This window comes from Bombina bombina, chromosome 5 (assembly GCF_027579735.1).
Source record: "Bombina bombina isolate aBomBom1 chromosome 5, aBomBom1.pri, whole genome shotgun sequence".
NCBI lineage: Eukaryota > Metazoa > Chordata > Amphibia > Anura > Bombinatoridae > Bombina > Bombina bombina.
Window position 1 is genome coordinate 528,068,027 of NC_069503.1, and position 20,831 is coordinate 528,088,857.

The window sequence follows — 20,831 nt, forward strand, 5'->3', positions numbered from 1 at the left end:
TCAGGTGGGAGGGTAATCTCTACACTGCAGATAAAATTAACCTTACAAGTTACTTCACTGCTGGTAATAATAAAACTGTGGTGTGCAGCTGCAATTAGCGGCATTCTAATTACCAAAAAGCAATGACAAAACCATAAATATCTCTAATTCTTAACAAAGGGGATTCCAGAGAAGCTTTTACAGTCATGTGTGCCATTATTGCACAAGCAGTATGTAAATAATTGAAGTGAGAAACCCAAAATGTGTAAAAAAAAAAAAAAAAAGTTTTTTATTTAAAAAAAATATATAGTTTTGACAGGTAAATTATATTTAAAAAAAAAACAGGCTCTATCTCTGTTAAATGGAGTAATAGCAAAAATGCTAAGAATCTTAGTTCTTCTCTGAAATTCCTGGTAGTGAAGGGGTTAAATAATAAAAAAAAAAATCAAATTTATTTAAAAAAAAAATCTGATTTCTTGTTTTTATTTATTTTAATTCACATAGTTTTTACCCACCCTGACCAAAACATCTCTTTCCTTTCACTGTCTGTCATATGTAAATTACACCTGACAGGAAGAGGAAGGGAATGCCTAGGAGAGGTTTACAAACTAATTGATGATTTCTACCTGCTCCAAAAAAGGCACTAGGCAGTATATATCATAAGTGTATACTGTATGTTACTGCAATACAAAGTTGCTTTATCTGTAATTAGAAATCTTGTTTTAAAGTGATGGTAAATCCTAGCGTTTAGGAAACGCTAGGATTTACAATCGTAACAAATAAAGGGGACTTTCATTCATGAAGTATAAAATACTTCATTCTGAAAGCCCCTTTATTTGTTATCAGCGTTCGCTGCGCTGAGCTGCTAAAGGCAGCCCACGGCAGAAAGCAATTTGGCTGAGAGGTGACGTTTCCACCTCTTAGCCAATAGCCGTGCGGGAAATACAGCTTGGTGCCAGGTTTTGTGGCGCCAAGCTGTATTTCCCGCACGGCTATTGGCTAAGAGGTGGAAACGTCACCTCTCAGCCATATTGCGTTCTGCCGTGGGCTGCCTTTAGCAGCTCAGCGCAGTGAACGCTGATAACAAATAAAGGGGCTTTCAGAATTAAGTATTTTATACTTCATGAATGAAAGTCCCCTTTATTTGTTACGATTGTAAATCCTAGCGTTTCCTAAACGCTAGGGTTTACCATCACTTTAAAAATGCACTTGCCAAGCACTTTCTACAATGTCCAACTGGTGTGGCCATAGTTGTTTGTAGTTCGTGGAAAAAATAGAACTATAAATATCTGCCGTTGAGTGACCACAACATTTAAAAGCCCTCTTGAGGTAAGAACAGCATACAAAGAGGGTATTCTGCAAGTTTTTTTTTTTAATTCAGAATATGTATTTTTACTGCATTTACTTGCAAAAGACAGAGAATTGTAAAATTGTGTTTTTAAGCTCTTTTGTAAACTCTTCACGTCTGTTCTGTATAAATCTAGGCTACCTATCTCTAGTCCTCCAAAACTGCCCATCAACCAGGGGCCTGGATAATAACTTAATTTGGTCAAGTTATTTTGATTTGCAATATCCAAAAAGTGTAAGGTGTGAGGTGCCACCCACTTGAGGAGAGAATCCCAAATAAATTATTATCTCGCTTCTGCATAATGGGATACAATCCAAACAATGATCTTATCTGGGGATAAGCAGAGAAAGGTCCTACCCCTTCAAGCCGGGTGGCAAGTGCTTATAGCAGAATGAAGTTCCGATGTAAACACTTGCTGGAAAAATGAAATCAAGAGATCGTCATTTCTCCAACATTGGTGTGTCCGGTCCACAGCGTCATCCTTACTTGTGGGATATTCTCTTCCCCAACAGGAAATGGCAAAGAGTCCCAGCAAAGCTGGTCACATGATCCCTCCTAGGCTCCGCCCACCCCAGTCATTCTCTTTGCCGTTGCACAGGCAACATCTCCACGGAGATGGTTAAGAGTTTTTTGTAGTTTTATTCTTCTATCAAGTGTTTGTTATTTTAAAATAGTGCTGGTATGTACTATTTACTCTGAAACAGAAAAGGATGAAGATTTCTGTTTGTAAGAGGAAGATGATTTTTAGCAGACAGTAACTAAAATCGATTGCTGTTTCCACACAGGACTGTTGAGATGAAGTAACTTCAGTTGGGGGAAACAGTTAGCAGTCTTTTCTGCTTAAGGTATGACTAGCCATATTTCTAACAAGACCATGTAATGCTGGAAGGCTGTCATTTCCCCTCATGGGGACCGGTAAGCCATTTTCTTAGTTAAACATAAAAGAATAAAGGGCTTCAAAAAGGGCTTAAAAACTGGTAGACATTTTTCTGGGCTAAAACAATTGCTTTACTAGGCATATTATGCAGATTCTAACTAATTATTGGTATTATAATCTTGGGGAACGTTTAGAAAAACGGCAGGCACTGTGTTGGACACCTTTTTCAGATGGGGGCCTTTCTAGTTATAGACAGAGCCTCATTCTGGGACTGTATAGGGGTTAAATGTAAAAACGGCTCCGGTTCCGTTAATTTAAGGGTTAAAGCTCTGAAATTTGGTGTGCAATACTTTTAATGCTTTAAGACACTGTGGTGAAATTTTGGTGAATTTTGAACAATTCCTTCATACTTTTTCACATATTCAGTAATAAAGTGTTTTCAGTTTGAAATTTAAAGTGACAGTAACGGTTTTATTTTAAAACGTTTTTTTTGTGCTTTGTTGACAAGTTTAAGCCTGTTTAACATGTCTGTACCATCAGATAAGCTATGTTCTATATGTATGAAAGCCAATGTGTCTCCCCATTTTAATTTATGTGATAATTGTGCCATAGTGTCCAAACAAAGTAAGGACAGTAATGCAACAGATAATGATATTGCCCAAGATGATTCCTCAAATGAGGGGAGTAAACATGATACTACATCATCCCCTACTGTGTCTACACCAGTTATGCCCACACAGGAGGCCCCTAGTACATCTAGTGCGCCAATACTTATTACCATGCAACAATTAACGGCTGTAATGGATAACTCCATAGCAAATCTTTTATCCAAAATGCCTACTTATCAGAGAAAGCGCGATTGCTCTGTTTTAAACACTGAAGAGCAAGAGGACGCTGATGATAACTGTTCTGACATACCCTCACACCAATCTCAAGGGGCCATGAGGGAGGTTTTGTCTGATGGAGAAATTTCAGATTCAGGAAAAATTTCTCATCAAGCTGAACCTGATGTTGTGACATTTAAATTTAAATTAGAACATCTCCGCGCACTGCTTAAGGAGGTGTTATCTACTCTGGATGATTGTGACAATTTGGTCATTCCAGAGAAATTATGTAAGATGGACAAGTTCCTAGAGGTTCCGGTGCCCCCCAACGCTTTTCCTATACCCAAGCGGGTGGCGGACATAGTAAATAAAGAGTGGGAAAGGCCCGGCATACCTTTTGTTCCCCCCCCTATATTTAAGAAATTATTTCCTATAGTCGACCCCAGAAAGGACTTATAGCAGACAGTCCCCAAGGTCGAGGGGGCGGTTTCTACTCTAAACAAAAGCACTACTATTCCTATCGAAGATAGTTGTGCTTTCAAAGATCCTATGGATAAGAAATTAGAGGGTTTGCTTAAAAAGATTTTTGTACAGCAAGGTTACCTTCTACAACCAATTTCATGCATTGTTCCTGTCACTACGGCAGCGTGTTTCTGGTTCGAGGAACTAGAAAAATCGCTCAGTAAAGAATCTTCGTATGAGGAGGTTATGGACAGAGTTCAAGCACTTAAATTGGCTAACTCTTTTGTTTTAGATGCCGCTTTGCAATTAGCTAGATTAGCGGCGAAAAATTCAGGGTTTGCTGTCGTGGCGCGCAGAGTGCTTTGGCTAAAGTCTTGGTCATCGGATGTGTCTTCCAAGACAAAATTGCTTAACATTCCTTTCAAAGGTAAAACATTATTTGGACCTGATTTGAAAGAGATTATTTCAGACATCACTGGGGGAAAGGGCCACGCCCTCCCACAGGATAGGTCTTTTAAGGCTAATAATAAGCCTAATTTTCGTCCCTTTCGCAGAAACGGACCAGTCTCTAATTCTGTATCTAAGCAAGAGGGTAATACTTCACAACCCAAACCAGCCTGGAAACCAATGCAAGGCTGGAACAAGGGTAAGCAGGCCAAGAAGCCTACCACTGCTACCAAAACAGCATGAAGGGATAGCCCCCGATCCGGGACCGGATCTAGTGGGGGGCAGACTTTCTCTCTTTGCTCAGGCTTGGGCAAGAGATGTTCAGGATCCTTGGGCGCTATAAATAGTTTCTCAAGGTTATCTCCTGGAATTCAAGGAACTACCCCCAAGGGGAAGGTTCCACAGGTCTCAATTATCTTCAAACCAAATAAAGAGACAGGCATTCTTACATTGTGTAGAAGACCTGTTAAAGATGGGAGTGATACATCCAGTTCCAATAAGAGAACAAGGAATGGGATTTTATTCCAATCTGTTCATAGTTCCCAAAAAAGAGGGAACATTCAGACCAATTTTGGATCTAAAGATCCTAAACAAATTTCTCAGGGTACCATCGTTCAAAATGGAAACTATTCGAACGATCCTACCTACTATCCAGGAAAATCAATTTATGACTACCGTGGATTTAAAGGATGCGTACCTACATATTCCTATCCACAAGGAACATCATCAGTTCTAAGGTTCGCTTTTCTGGACAAGCATTACCAGTTTATGGCACTTCCATTTGGATTAGCCACTGCTCCAAGGATTTTCACAAAGGTACTAGGGTCCCTTCTAGCAGTTCTAAGACCAAGGGGCATTGCAGTAGTACCTTACTTGGACGACATCCTGATTCAAGCGTCGTCCCTGTCAAAAGCAAAGGCTCATACGGACATCGTCCTAGCCTTTCTCAGATCTCACGGATGGAAGGTGAACAAAGAAAAAAGTTCTCTGTCCCCGTCAACAAGAGTTCCCTTCTTGGGAACAATAATAGATTCCCTAGAAATGAGGATTTTTCTGACAGAGGTCAGAAAATCAAAACTTCTAAGCTCTTGTCAAGTACTTCATTCTGTTCCTCGTCCTTCCATAGCGCAGTGCATGGAAGTAATAGGATTGATGGTTGCAACAATGGACATAGTTCCTTTTGCACGATTTCATCTAAGACCATTACAACTGTGCATGCTCAGACAGTGGAATGGGGATTATACAGACTTGTCTCCGACGATTCAAGTAGATCAAAAGACCAGAGATTCACTCCGTTGGTGGCTGACCCTGGACAATCTGTCACAGGGAATGAGCTTCCGCAGACCAGAGTGGGTCATTGTCACGACCGACGCCAGCCTAGTGGGCTGGGGCGCGGTCTGGGAATCCCTGAAAGCTCAGGGTCTATGGTCTCGGGAAGAGTCTCTTCTCCCGATAAACATTCTGGAACTGAGAGCGATATTCAATGCTCTCAGAGCTTGGCCTCAACTAGCAAAGGCCAAATTCATAAGGTTTCAGTCAGACAACATGACGACCGTTGCATATATCAATCATCAGGGGGGAACAAGGACTTCCCTGGCGATGAAAGAAGTGACCAAGATAATTCAATGGGCGGAGGATCACTCCTGCCACTTGTCTGCGATCCACATCCCAGGAGTGGAAAATTGGGAAGCGGATTTTCTGAGTCGTCAGACATTCCATCCGGGGGAGTGGGAACTCCATCCGGAAATCTTTGCCCAAATAACTCAATTATGGGGCATTCCAGACATGGATCTGATGGCGTCTCGTCAGAACTTCAAGGTTCCTTGCTACGGGTCCAGATCCAGGGATCCCAAGGCGACCCTAGTAGATGCACTAGTAGCACCTTGGACCTTCAACCTAGCTTATGTATTCCCACCGTTTCCTCTCATCCCCAGGCTAGTAGCCAGGATCAATCAGGAGAGGGCCTCGGTGATCTTGATAGCTCCTGCGTGGCCACGCAGGACTTGGTATGCAGACCTGGTGAATATGTCATCGGCTCCACCATGGAAGCTACCTTTGAGACAGGACCTTCTTGTTCAGGGTCCATTCGAACATCCGAATCTGGTTTCCCTCCAACTGACGGCTTGGAGATTGAACGCTTGATTTTATCAAAGCGTGGGTTTTCACATTCTGTAATAGATACTCTGATTCAGGCTAGAAAGCCTGTAACTAGAAAAATTTACCATAAAATATGGAAAAAATATATCTGTTGGTGTGAATCTAAAGGATTCCCATGGAACAAGATAAAAATTCCTAAGATTCTATCCTTTCTACAAGAAGGTTTGGAGAAAGGATTATCTGCAAGTTCTCTGAAGGGACAGATCTCTGCTTTATCTGTTTTACTTCACAAAAGACTGGCAGCTGTGCCAGATGTTCAAGCATTTGTTCAGGCTCTGGTTAGGATCAAGCCTGTTTACAGACCTTTGACTCCTCCCTGGAGTCTAAATCTAGTTCTTTCAGTTCTTCAAGGGGTTCCGTTTGAACCCTTACATTCCGTAGATATTAAGTTATTATCTTGGAAAGTTTTGTTTTTGGTTGCAATTTCTTCTGCTAGAAGAGTTTCAGAGTTATCTGCTCTGCAGTGTTCTCCGCCCTATCTGGTGTTCCATGCAGATAAGGTGGTTTTGCGTACTAAGCCTGGTTTTCTTCCGAAAGTTGTTTCCAACAAAAATATTAACCAGGAGATAGTTGTACCTTCTTTGTGTCCGAATCCAGTTTCAAAGAAGGAACGTTTGTTACACAATTTGGACGTAGTCCGTGCTCTAAAATTCTATTTAGAGGCTACTAAAAATTTCAGACAAACATCTTCCTTGTTTGTTGTTTATTCTGGTAAAAGGAGAGGTCAAAAAGCGACTTCTACCTCTCTTTCCTTTTGGCTTAAAAGCATTATCCGATTGGCTTATGAGACTGCCGGACGGCAGCCTCCTGAAAGAATCACAGCTCACTCCACTAGGGCTGTGGCTTCCACATGGGCCTTCAAGAACGAGGCTTCTGTTGACCAGATATGTAAGGCAGCGACTTGGTCTTCACTGCACACTTTTGCCAAATTTTACAAATTTGATACTTTTGCTTCTTCGGAGGCTATTTTTGGGAGAAAGGTTTTGCAAGCCGTGGTGCCTTCCATTTAGGTGACCTGATTTGCTCCCTCCCTTCATCCGTGTCCTAAAGCTTTGGTATTGGTTCCCACAAGTAAGGATGACGCTGTGGACCGGACACACCAATGTTGGAGAAAACAGAATTTATGCTTACCTGATAAATTACTTTCTCCAACGGTGTGTCCGGTCCACGGCCCGCCCTGGTTTTTTAATCAGGTCTGATGAATTATTTTCTCTAACTACAGTCACCACGGTATCATATGGTTTCTCCAATATATATTTCCTCCTGTCCGTCGGTCGAATGACTGGGGTGGGCGGAGCCTAGGAGGGATCATGTGACCAGCTTTGCTGGGACTCTTTGCCATTTCCTGTTGGGGAAGAGAATATCCCACAAGTAAGGATGACGCTGTGGACCGGACACACCGTTGGAGAAAGTAATTTATCAGGTAAGCATAAATTCTGTTTTCAAAAGTAATTTCAAAGCTGGGATTGGATTATGGGGAACTGCATCCGCTGCTGGGCATGCCCCCAGTCTGATTTTTCATTATTTAAAAGAAGGTGTCTGAAGTACGCTTTATAAGGTAGGACGTTCCATGCCATCCTAACAGCATTAAAGCCCAGTGCTGTTAGGACGGCATGGAATGTCCTAACTCTTGAAGGTGTTAATTGTTGTTTTGCGTGTTGATTGCAGTTAGACAATCCTTGTACATAGGGTTGATAAATCAAATATGCCACCCTACATTTGGTATAGCTAAATCATAGCAGTAGGCTCCAAACAAATAGGGTGTGTGTGTGTGTATATATATATATATATATATATATATATATATATATAAGGGTGAGTAACACTGTTCACACTGTATGTCTGTCTGAGAATGTGGGTGACCCTGAAACGTCACAATAAAGGAAAATTGAATTTCAAGACCTAGTGAGTGCCTTCCATTGTATATATATATTGTCTCATATATTGTCTCTCTGCCTGTGTCCAAATATGAAATATGTATTTTAATAATGCTTACCAGCTTCTGTCTTTTCTTATGTTACTAAACCATTAACACAAATGTCATCTGCACTTGCATCACTAGAATGCATACCTTTTCACTTTTTTACTACCTGAAAGGTTCACTGCATGTTTTTAAAAAATAATAAATAAAAAAAAGAGCAAACAAACCACCTTCTGCCAAATAATTTGTAAACTGTTACTTTGAAGTCTCCCAGAACCAACCTGGTACTGAAACTAATGTGTAACAATTTTTTGCATTAACGTTTTCTTTATAAAGTTTTTCACCTCCTGTTTTTTTTGTTCACCTCTGTAGGAATCACTGGTGGAGGTAGAGGAAAAATACAAAAAAGCCATGGTATCCAACGCCCAACTTGACAACGAAAAAAGCAATCTGGGCTATCAAGTGGATACTTTAAAAGATGTTATTGAGGAAATGGAGGAACAGATGGCAGAATATCACAGAGAAAATGAAGACAAATCAAAGGTTGTTCTTGGTCTATTTGCTAAATTTAACTGTGCACTGATGTATCTGAATAAATCTGGCAATAATAGAAGTCCCTTGTAAATTATAAGGAAACTATAAATAGACTTTTCTGCCTAATAAACCATTTCATTGTACAAGGAGTTAAAAAAAAAATTTTTTTTAATGTGAGCGAAATAAAAAATATGTTCTATACTTTTCTTGAGATTAGTGACTATTGTAAAAATAAAAAGATCGATCAAATGGATTATACATGTTTGTTTAATAAAGACTCTCTCTCTTTATATAGGAATTAGAAAGGCAAAAACATACCTGCGGCATTCTCCAACATAAGTTAGATGAACTTAAAGAAGGGATTCGCCAAAGGGATGAACTCATCGAGGTACAGGTTACATTTTTAAATGGCATGCACCAGTGTAAATGGGCTATATAGCTGTTCAGTAGCACTATTTTGTTTGCATAAAACACATTTTATTGGCTTAATATCTTATTTTGAAGTGATTATGGTTATCAGATAATGCGTTTTATAGTTTACTGTTTTTCTGTATTCTATGTTTCTTTTCCCTTTATCTTTCCTTTGTTCTTTCCTCTTTTTTTTTCTCTTGCTCCAGGAAAACCAGAGATTTCAGCAAAAAATAGACTCACTAACAAGGGAGGTGTATGACCTACAGGAGACAGTTAATTGGAAAGATAAAAAGATTGGGGTAGGAACAGAAGAAAGGCATTGTGACTAGAGAAGTAATGCACGATTTGTCAGGAGCAGACCACCATATTATGAATGACATCAGTAAATCCCAAACCTGTGAATACTGCCATTTTGATAGGTCCAAAGATTCATAGATGCTACAGTCAATAAGAATGTAATCTGAGGTTGCTTATTTCAGTTATTTTATGTATGAGGAGTTAGAATTTGGATTGCAATTTCTCTCTTGTGTAAGCAAGCTATATGTTAATCTTTTTGAGGTTGGATACATATTTTTTTCATTAGCCTAGAGATTGTTTACCTGCTGCAAAATGTTTGACTCTGGGATTTAAAGGGACAGTATACACAATTTTTTCATATAACTGCATGTAATAGACACTACTATGAAGAAGAATATGCACAGCTACTGATCTAAAAATCCAGTATAAAAACTTACTTAGAAACTCCCAGTTTAGCACTGGTGATTAGATTAGTCTGGGACACCCACTGAAATAGGCAAAAAAGAGCAGACACTCCCATCTCCCCCTTCCTCTGCATATGAAAAGACCCTTTACACAAACAGGAGCAAGCTGGAGTAGGTAGACAACAGTCTACTCCTAAAACTTTGGGGCTTGCTTAGGAGTCTGAAAATCAGCACAATGCTATTTAAAAATAAGCAAAACTATACATTTAAAAAAAAAACCACTATGGATATATAAATGGATCATCTACAAAACATTTATGCAAAGAAAAATCTAGTGTATTATGTCCCTTTAAAATACAAGGTTGTACACAATAGTAGCATTTTTTTATACAGCAAATAGAAGTAGATGAAGGCATTCAAATATGCTTTAAGGATGTCAGTTTGCACAGCTTTAAGAGACAGAAAATTCCAAAATGCTGAAGGATGCCCATGCATAAAAGTTTAATTTCACTGATTTTTCAGGACATGAACCACAAGTTCTAAACAATGTTGCAAATCCCATACTTGGTAAAATATGAATGTTACGTCAGCCAAGATGATGATATACAAACTGTGTTTTCATTCATTTCATGATGATTATACATTTCACGCTGGATAAAGAACTTAGTCCATTATCCTTGTCAGTACTCAAACAAGCGTCTATCTACAAACCAGGCTCAAGACTATAAATCTTGGGTACTATAACTGGGAATAAATCTTAATTCACTTACGGCTAGATTTGGAGTTTTGTCGGTAACGACCCGAAAAACTAACGCCGGCTTTTTTCTGGCCGCACCATAAAAATAACTCTGGTATTGAGAGTCCACATAAAGGCTGCGTTAGGCTCCAATAAAGGAGCGTAGAGCATTTTTAACGCAGCTTCAACTCTCGATACCAGAGTTGCTTACGCAAGCGGCCAGCCTCAAAAACGTGCTCGTACACAATTCTCCCATAGGAAACAATGGGGCTGTTTGAGCTGAAAAAAAACCTAACACCTGCAAAAAAGCCGCGTTCAGCTCCTAACGCAGCCCCATTGTTTGCTATGCGGAAACACTTCCTACGTCTGCACCTAACACTCTAACATGTACCCCGAGTCTAAACACCCCTAACCTTACACTTATTAACCCCTAATCTGCCGCCCCCGCTATCGCTGACCCCTGCATATTATTATTAACCCCTAATCTGCCGCTCCGTAAACCGCCGCTACTTACATTATCCCTATGTACCCCTAATCTGCTGCCCTAACATCGCCGACCCCTATATGATATTTATTAACCCCTAATCTGCCCCCCACAACGTCGCCTCCACCTGCCTACACTTATTAACCCCTAATCTGCCGACCGGACCTGAGCGCTACTATAATAAAGTTATTAACCCCTAATCCGCCTCACTAACCCTATAATAAATAGTATTAACCCCTAATCTGCCCTCCCTAACATCGCCGACACCTAACGTCAATTATTAACCCCTAATCTGCCGACTGGAGCTCACCGCTATTCTAATAAATGTATTAACCCCTAAAGCTAAGTCTAACCCTAACACTAACACCCCCCTAAGTTAAATATAATTTACATCTAACGAAATTAATTATCTCTTATTAAATAAATTATTCCTATTTAAAGCTAAATACTTACCTGTAAAATAAATCCTAATATAGCTACAATATAAATTATAATTATATTATAGCTATTTTAGGATTAATATTTATTTGACAGGCAACTTTGTAATTATTTTAACCAGGTACAATAGCTATTAAATAGTTATTTATTATTTAATAGCTACCTAGTTAAAATAATTACAAAATTACCTGTAAAATAAATCCTAACCTAAGTTACAATTAAACCTAACACTATACTATCATTAAATTAATTAAATACAATACCTACAATTACCTACAATTAAACCTAACACTACACTATCAATAAATAAATTAAATACAATTCCTACAAATAACTACAATGAAATAAACTAACTAAAGTACAAAAAATAAAAAAGAACTAAGTTACAAAAAATAAAAAAATATTTACAAACATAAGAAAAATATTACAACAATTTTAAACTAATTACACCTACTCTAAGCCCCCTAATAAAATAACAAAGACCCCCAAAATAAAAAATTCCCTACCCTATTCTAAATTACTACAGTTCAAAGCTCTTTTACCTTACCAGCCCTGAACAGGGCCCTTTGCGGGGCATGCCCCAAAGAATTCAGCTCTTTTGCCTGTAAAAAAATAAACATACAATACCCCCCCCCCCCCAACATTACCACCCACATACCCCTAATCTAACCCAAACCCCCCTTAAATAAACCTAACACTAAGCCCCTGAAGATCTTCCTACCTTATCTTCACCCTGCCAGGTTCACCGATCCGTCCTGAAGAGCTCCTCCGATGTCCTGATCCAAGCCCAAGCGGGGGGCTGAAGAGGTCCATGATCCGGCTGAAGTCTTCATCCAAGCGGGAGCTGAAGATGTCCATGATCCGGATGAAGTCTTCATCCAAGCGGGAGCTGAAGAGGTCCATGATCCGGATGAAGTCTTCTATCAACGGCATCTTCAATCTTCTTTCTTCCGGATCCATCTTGCAGACCTCCGACGCGGAACATCCTCTTCTCCCGACGCCTACTAGCCGAATGAGGGTTCCTTTAAGGGACGTCATCCAAGATGGCGTCCCTCGAATTCCGATTGGCTGATAGGATTCTATCAGCCAATCGGAATTAAGGTAGGAATATTCTGATTGGCTGATGGAATCAGCCAATCAGAATCAAGTTCAATCCGATTGGCTGATCCAATCAGCCAATCAGATTGAGCTCGCATTCTATTGGCTGTTCCGATCAGCCAATAGAATGCGAGCTCAATCTGATTGGCTGATTGGATCAGCCAATCGGATTGAACTTGATTCTGATTGGCTGATTCCATCAGCCAATCAGAATATTCCTACCTTAATTCCGATTGGCTGATAGAATCCTATCAGCCAATCGGAATTCGAGGGACGCCATCTTGGATGACGTCCCTTAAAGGAACCCTCATTCGGCTAGTAGGCGTCGGGAGAAGAGGATGTTCCGCGTCGGAGGTCTGCAAGATGGATCCGGAAGAAAGAAGATTGAAGATGCCGTTGATAGAAGACTTCATCCGGATCATGGACCTCTTCAGCTCCCGCTTGGATGAAGACTTCATCCAGATCATGGACATCTTCAGCTCCCGCTTGGATGAAGACTTCAGCCGGATCATGGACCTCTTCAGCCCCCCGCTTGGGCTTGGATCAGGACATCGGAGGAGCTCTTCAGGACGGATCGGTGAACCTGGTATGGTGAAGGTAAGGTAGGAAGATCTTCAGGGGCTTAGTGTTAGGTTTATTTAAGGGGGGTTTGGGTTAGATTAGGGGTATGTGGGTGGTGGGTTGTAATGTTGGGGGGGGTATTGTATGTTTATTTTTTTACAGGCAAAAGAGCTGAATTCTTTGGGGCATGCCCCGCAAAGGGCCCTGTTCAGGGCTGGTAAGGTAAAAGAGCTTTGAACTGTAGTAATTTAGAATAGGGTAGGGCATTTTTTATTTTGAGGGTCTTTGTTATTTTATTATGGGGCTTAGAGTAGGTGTAATTAGTTTAAAATTGTTGTAATATTTTTCTTATGTTTGTAAATATTTTTTTATTTTTTGTAACTTAGTTCTTTTTTTATTTTTTGTACTTTAGTTAGTTTATTTCATTGTAGTTATTTGTAGGAATTGTATTTAATTAATTTATTGATAGTGTAGTGTTAGGTTAATTGTAGGTAATTGTAGGTAGTTTATTTAATTAATTTATTGATAGTGTAGTGTTAGGTTTAATTGTAACTTAGGTTAGGATTTATTTTACAGGTAATTTTGTAATTATTTTAACTATTTTAGCTATTAAATAGTTCTTAACTATTTAATAGCTATTGTACCTGGTTAAAATAAATACAAAGTTACCTGTAAAATAAATATAAATCCTAAAATAGCTATAATTTATATTGTAGCTATATTAGGATTTATTTACAGGTAAGTATTTAGCTTTAAATAGGAATAATTTATTTAATAAGAGTTAATTAATTTTGTTAGATATAAATTATATTTAACTTAGGGGGGTGTTAGTGTTAGGGTTAGACTTAGCTTTAGGGGTTAATACATTTATTAGAATAGCGGTGAGCTCCAGTCGGCAGATTAGGGGTTAATGTTTGAAGTTAGGTGTCGGCGATGTTAGGGAGGGCAGATTAGGGGTTAATACTATTTATTATAGGGTTAGTGAGGCGGATTAGGGGTTAATAACTTTATAATAATAGCGGTGCGGTCCGGTCGGCAGATTAGGGGTTAATAAGTGTAGGCAGGTGAAGGCGACGTTGAGGGGGGCAGATTAGGGGTTAATAAATATAATATAGGGGACGGCGGTGTTAGGGGCAGCAGATTAGGGGTACATAAGGATAACGTAGGTGGCGGCGCTTTGCGGTCGGCAGATTAGGGGTTAATTATTGTAGGTAGCTGGCTGCGACGTTGTGGGGGGCAGGTTAGGGGTTAATAAATATAATATAGGGGTCGGCGGTGTTAGGGGCAGCAGATTAGGGGTACATAAGTATAACGTAGGTGGCGGTCGGCAGATTAGGGGTTAAAAAAATTTAATCGAGTGGCAGCGATGTGGGGGGACCTCGGTTTAGGGGTACATAGGTAGTTTATGGGTGTTAGTGTACTTTAGAGCACAGTAGTTAAGAGCTTTATAAACTGGCGTTAGCCCAGAAAGCTCTTAACTACTGACTTTTTTCCTGCGGCTGGAGTTTTGTCGTTAGATGTCTAACGCTCACTTCAGACACGACTCTAAATACCGGAGTTAGAAAAATCCCATTGAAAAGATAGGATACGCAATTTACGTAAGGGGATCTGCGGTATGGAAAAGTCGCGGCTGAAAAGTGAGCGTTAGACCCTTTTTTGAGTGACTCCAAATACCGGAGGTAGCCTAAAACCAGCGTTAGGAGCCTCTAACGCTGGTTTTCACGGCTAACGCCAAACTCCAAATCTAGGCCTTAGAATTCAAAACGTATATTGAATACACTGATACTTCCCCCCCCAAGATTGTGTTCTTGCCTTTATGGCACTTTCATTAAAGGGACATAAACCCAAAATTATTATTTCATGATGCAGATGTAGCATACAATTAAACAAATCTTTCTAATTTACTTCTGTTATCAAATTTTCTTCGTTTTCTTGTTATCCTTTGTTGAAAAGCAGGTATGCAAGCTCAGGAGTGTGCACGGCAACATTATATGGCAGCAGTTTTACAACAATGTTATACATTAGCAAGAGCACTAGATGGCAGCACTATTTCCTCATGTAGTGTTCCAGACATGTGCATGCTATCTATCTAGATATCTCTTCAACAAAGAATAACATGAGCACAAAGCAAATTTGATTATAGATGTAAATTGGATACTTTTTTTTTTTTTTTTTTTAAATGTGTTTACCTGCTTTTTAAAAAAAAAAAAAAAAAAAAAAAAAAATTGTAGGAATTAAATAATGAATGAAGCATGGTGGTTCCATACATTAGCCATCATGGTTGTGTTCACAGCAGAACTGCCATGTGGGAGGTTTCCTCAGATGGGCAGCAATCCATCTCAGGGTGATCTGTTACTCATATCACAGGACATATAAACTCTTGAGTTGACAAAATATTCCCTATATTTATCACATCTGCATCATTCCCTTGATATGTTTTGCTGAAGGAAAAGCAATGCACTACCAAGAGCTAGCTCAACACATCTAGTAGCCAATCATACAATACAAATGTGTGCAGGCACTAATCACCAGCTAGCTCCCACTAATGTAAGATATGTAAATAGCTTTCAACAATGGATACCAAGAGAACAAAGCCCATTTAAAATAAAATTTAACCTAAAAGGGTCTTAAAATAACATGCTCTATCTGAATTATGCAAGAATAAATTTGACTTTCCTATCTCTAAGTCATTGAGAGCCAACTTCCTAACACATAGGGGCCACAAATCAATATTTTTAGAAGTCTTAATATAAATGTATGGCTGTTTACACTAATATTATTTCCTAAAAATGTCCTGTGGTGAAGGGCCATATTTAAGGGACACTAAACACTAAATACATGTTATGCACCTCCCTCTAATCATGGGTGCTGCGATTATGGAACCTAGGTTACACTGCAGGTATCTGAAGAAGAGTTACTGCACATGTGCCAACCGGTCAGCACTGAAATGTAGTGAAAGATACAATTTAACACAGAGACGCCCCCTACTAGAGGGAGAGGTGAGGGAATAACCTCAATATTATGCTTATAAAATATTAGTTTTTATTGTCCCTTTAGGTAAGATGCAGGTGACCCTCTATGTTCTGTTCCCCCTTTTCAGATGACTCTTGAATTTTGGCCTCCTTTTTTACCCACCTACCAGAAACCACCCAAAGCACATGCCTTTTCCTGGGACTACAAAATCTAGGGCACACATTCTGAGTTCTGCTTTATCAAGGGGCCACAAAAACAAGTGCATAGGGCCACTTGTGGCCCATGGGCTGCCAATTTGCTTTTTTTTTATTAAGTCATGAAAGAAGTGTTTTCTTTTAGTGGGATCACCCGTTACTCAACATACTCCTATATTAGTTATTAAGAGTAGATTTCTCCATATAACTTTTTTTTTGTCCAAAAATTTAAATAGGTTCAGCAGGAACAATTTTAGGAATACATTATCTTAAGAGCCATAGTGGTATTTTAAAGGGATTTCAAGTTGCCATATGGATTTTAACATTCCCTTAGGGTTGTTTTTTCTGAACAATATCCAAGCAAAGAAGTTTGCTCATTGGATATAGAGGATACTTGAGGTTACAGCTGCCTCATACAAATCATGGAACCAGACTAAACTGGTATTAACATGATCCTTGTTTTTGTCAAATTATTTTTTTTATTTTAGGCCAAATGAGTCTGTGGCTGTTATGTTTTTGTCTCTACACATTGATAAATAATGATGAATAAAATAATTTAATTATTTTCTTCTTTTTAATAATCTGATTATTATTTTAATATTGTAATCTGATTTGTAAATGTACTTCTTGAAGTTATACCGATCTTGTGACAAGGAAACCTGTTTAATTGTAATGGTCCTAAATGTTTTAATTTAGTGTATTGATTTAAAAAATGCGTAGCGGTCTGTTCCTGACAAATACAATTACAAATGCATGCCTTTGTGCCTATTAGGTCATTTTCTTTAGTGTATGCAATGTGCACTGCTTGTGAATTTAACTATTTTTTTATTTTATTTGTGTGTGTGAATTGACCAATTGCCATTTAGTATTGCAAGACTGTATAGCACAATAGAAAATGCCTCCTACGTTTATAGGAGGCTTTTTCTGTTGTGTAAATTAGTAAATGCTATTTGCTAATTTAGAAGATAGTGCCTTACATGGATGGTTTGGTTCATGCATTTTCCCTTTCTTTACCTTGTTTAAATGCTTATTTCTCCAACATTGGTGTGTCCGGTCCACGGCGTCATCCTTGTGGGATATTCTCTTCCCCATCAGGAAATGGCAGAGAGTCCCAGCAAAGCTGGTCACATGATCCCTCCTAGGCTCCGCCCACCCCAGTCATTCTCTTTGCCGTTGCACAGGCAACATCTCCACGGAGATGGTTAAGAGTTTTTTGGTGTTTAAATGTAGTTTTTATTCTTCTATCAAGTGTTTGTTATTTTAAAATAGTGCTGGTATGTACTATTTACTCTGAAACAGAAAAGGATGAAGATTTCTGTTTGTAAGAGGAAGATGATTTTAGCAGACAGTAACTAAAATCGGTTGCTGTTTCCACATAGGACTGTTGAGATGAAGTAACTTCAGTTGGGGGAAACACTTAGCAGACTTTTCTGCTTAAGGTATGACTAGACATATTTCTAACAAGACTGTGTAATGCTGGAAGGCTGTCATTTCCCCTCATGGGGACCGGTAAGCCATTTTCTTAGTCAAAAACAAACAGAATAAAGGGCTTATTATGGGCTAAAAAACTGGTAGACATTTTTATGGGCTAAATCGATTGCTTTATTTGTGCATATTATTCAAATTTAGGCTAACAATTGACATTTATAATCTTGGGGAACGTTTATAAAACGGCAGGCACTGTATTGGACACCTTTTTCAGTCAGGGGGCCTTTCTAGTCATAGACTGAGCCTCATTTTCGCGCCATTAATGCGCAGTTGTTTTTTGAGAACAGGGCATGCAGATGCATGTGTGTGGATCTAAGAATCTCTGAAAAAGCTTTTAGAAGGCGTCATTTGGTATCGTATTCCCCTCAGGGCTTGGTTGGGTCTTAGCAAAGACTGTATCTGGGACTGTATATGGGGTTAAATTGAAAAACGGCTCCGGTTCCGTTATTTTAAGGGTTAAAGCTCTGAAATTTGGTGTGCAATACTTTTAAGGCTTTAAGACACTGTGGTGAAAATTTGGTAATTTTTGAACAATTCCTTCATACTTTTTCACATATTCAGTAATAAAGTGTTTTCTGTTTGAAATTTAAAGTGACAGTAACGGTTTTATTTTAAAACGTTTTTTGTGCATTGTTGACAAGTTTAAGCCTGTTTAACATGTCTATACCTTCAGATAAGCTATGTTCTATATGTATGAAAGCCAATGTGTCTCCCCATTTAAATTTATGTGACAATTGTGCCATAGCGTCCAAACAAAGTAAGGACAGTACTGCCACAAATAATGATATTGCCCAAGATGATTCCTCAAATGAGGGGAGTAAACATGATACTACATCATCTCCTACTGTGTCTACACCAGTTTTGCCCATGCAAGAGGCCCCTAGTACATCTAGTGCGCCAATGCTTATTACCATGCAACAATTAACGGCTGTAATGGATAACTCCATAGCAAATCTTTTATCCAAAATGCCTACTTATCAGAGAAAGCGCGATTGCTCTGTTTTGAACACTGAAGAGCAAGAGGACGCTGATGATAATTGTTCTGTCATACCCTCACACCAATCTGAAGGGGCCATGAGGGAGGTTTTGTCTGAGGGAGAAATTTCAGATTCAGGAAAAATTTCTCATCAAGCTGAACCTGATGTTGTGACATTTAAATTTAAATTAGAACATCTCCGCGCACTGCTTAAGGAGGTGTTATCTACTCTGGATTATTGTGACAATTTGGTCATTCCAGAGAAATTATGCAAGATGGACAGGTTCCTAGAGGTTCCGGTGCCCCCCGACGCTTTTCCTATACCCAAGCGGGTGGCGGACATAGTAAATAAAGAGTGGGAAAAGCCCGGCATACCTTTTGTTCCTCCCCCTATATTTAAGAAATTATTTCCTATGGTCGACCCCAGAAAGGACTTATGGCAGACAGTCCCCAAGGTCGAGGGGGCAGTTTCTACTCTAAACAAACGCACTACTATTCCTATCGAAGATAGTTGTGCTTTCAAAGATCCTATGGATAAAAAATTGGAGGTTTTGTACAGCAAGGCTACCTTCTACAACCAATTTCATGCATTGTTCCTGTCACTACGGCATCGTGGTTCTGGTTCGAGGAACTAGAAAAGTCGCTCAGTAGAGAAACTCCATATGAGGAGGTTATGGACAGAGTTCACGCACTTAAATTGGCTAACTCTTTTATTTTAGATGCCGCTTTGCAATTAAAAGCAAAATTAGCGGCGAAAAATTCAGGGTTTGCTATTGTGGCGCGCAGAGCGCTTTGGCTAAAGTCTTGGTCAGCGGATGTGTCATCCAAGACAAAATTACTTAACATTCCTTTCAAAGGTAAAACTTTATTTGGACCTGATTTGAAAGAGATTATTTCAGACATCACTGGGGGAAAGGGCCACGCCCTTCCACAGGATAGGTCTTTTAAGGCTAAAAATAAGCCTAATTTTCGTCCCTTTCGCAGAAATGGACCAGCCTCTAATTCTGCATCCTCTAAGCAAGAGGGTAATGCCTCACAACCCAAACCAGCCTGGAATGGGATTTTATTCCAATCTGTTCGTAGTTCCCAAAAAAGAGGGAACGTTCAGACCAATTTTGGATTTGAAGATCCTAAACAAATTTCTCAAAGTACCATCGTTCAAAATGGAAACTATTCGAACGATTCTACCCACCATCCAGGAAAGTCAATTTATGACTACCGTGGATCTATAGGATGCGTACCTACATATCCCTATCCACAAGGAACATCATCAGTTCCTAAGGTTCGCTTTTCTGGACAAACATTACCAGTTTGTGGCTCTTCCATTCGGATTAGCCACTGCTCCAAGGATTTTCACAAAGGTGCTAGGGTCCCTTCTAGCGGTTCTAAGACCAAGGGGCATTGCAGTAGTACCTTACTTGGACGACATTCTAATACAAGCGTCGTCCCTGTCAAAGGCAAAGGCTCATACGGACATCGTTCTAGCCTTTCTCACATCTCACGGATGGAAGGTGAACAAAGAAAAGAGTTCTCTGTCCCCGTCAACATGAGTTCCCTTCTTGGGAACAATAATAGATTCCTTAGAAATGAGGATTTTTCTGACAGAGGTCAGAAAATCAAAACTTCTAAGCTCTTGTCAAGTGCTTCATTCTGTTCCTCGTCCTTCCATAGCGCAGTGCATGGAAGTAATAGGATTGATGGTTGCAACAATGGACGTAGTTCCTTTTGCACGAATTCATCTAAGACCATTACAACTGTGCATGCTCAAACAGTGGAATGGGGATTATACAGACTTGTCTCCAATGATTCAAGTAGATCAAAAGACCAGAGATTCACTCCGTTGGTGGCTGACCCTGGACCATCTGTCCCAGGGAATGAGCTTCCGCAGGCCAGAGTGGGTCATTGTCACGACCGACGCCAGTCTAGTGGGCTGGGAATCCCTGAAAGCTCAGGGTCTATGGTCTCGGGAAGAGTCTCTTCTCCCGATAAACATTCTGGAACTGAGAGCGATATTCAATGCTCTCAAAGCTTGGCCTCAACTAGCAAAGGCCAAATTCATAAGGTTCCAATCAGACAACATGACGACTGTTGCTTATATCAATCATCAAGTGGGAACAAAGAGTTCCCTGGCGATGAAAGAAGTGACCAAAATAATTCAATGGGCGGAGGATCACTCCTGCCACTTGTCTGCGATCCACATCCCAGGAGTGGAAAATTGGGAA

General features: G+C 39.6%; 1 protein-coding gene across 8 annotated transcripts in view; it reads left to right on the forward strand.

Annotated features, from left to right (window-relative positions):
* The window catches only part of LRRFIP2 (LRR binding FLII interacting protein 2), a 658,447-nt gene that overhangs the window by 535,048 nt on the left and 102,568 nt on the right, over positions 1–20,831 (forward strand). For 5 of the 8 annotated variants that reach the window (XM_053714450.1, XM_053714451.1, XM_053714447.1 and 2 more), the window contains 3 exons: positions 8,388–8,558; positions 8,845–8,937; positions 9,167–9,259. In XM_053714450.1, the coding sequence (XP_053570425.1) occupies positions 8,388–8,558; positions 8,845–8,937; positions 9,167–9,259 (357 nt within the window). The remainder of the gene's footprint in view (positions 1–8,387; positions 8,559–8,844; positions 8,938–9,166; positions 9,260–20,831) is intronic. The other 3 variants (XM_053714454.1, XM_053714453.1, XM_053714452.1) reach the window with 1 other exon arrangement.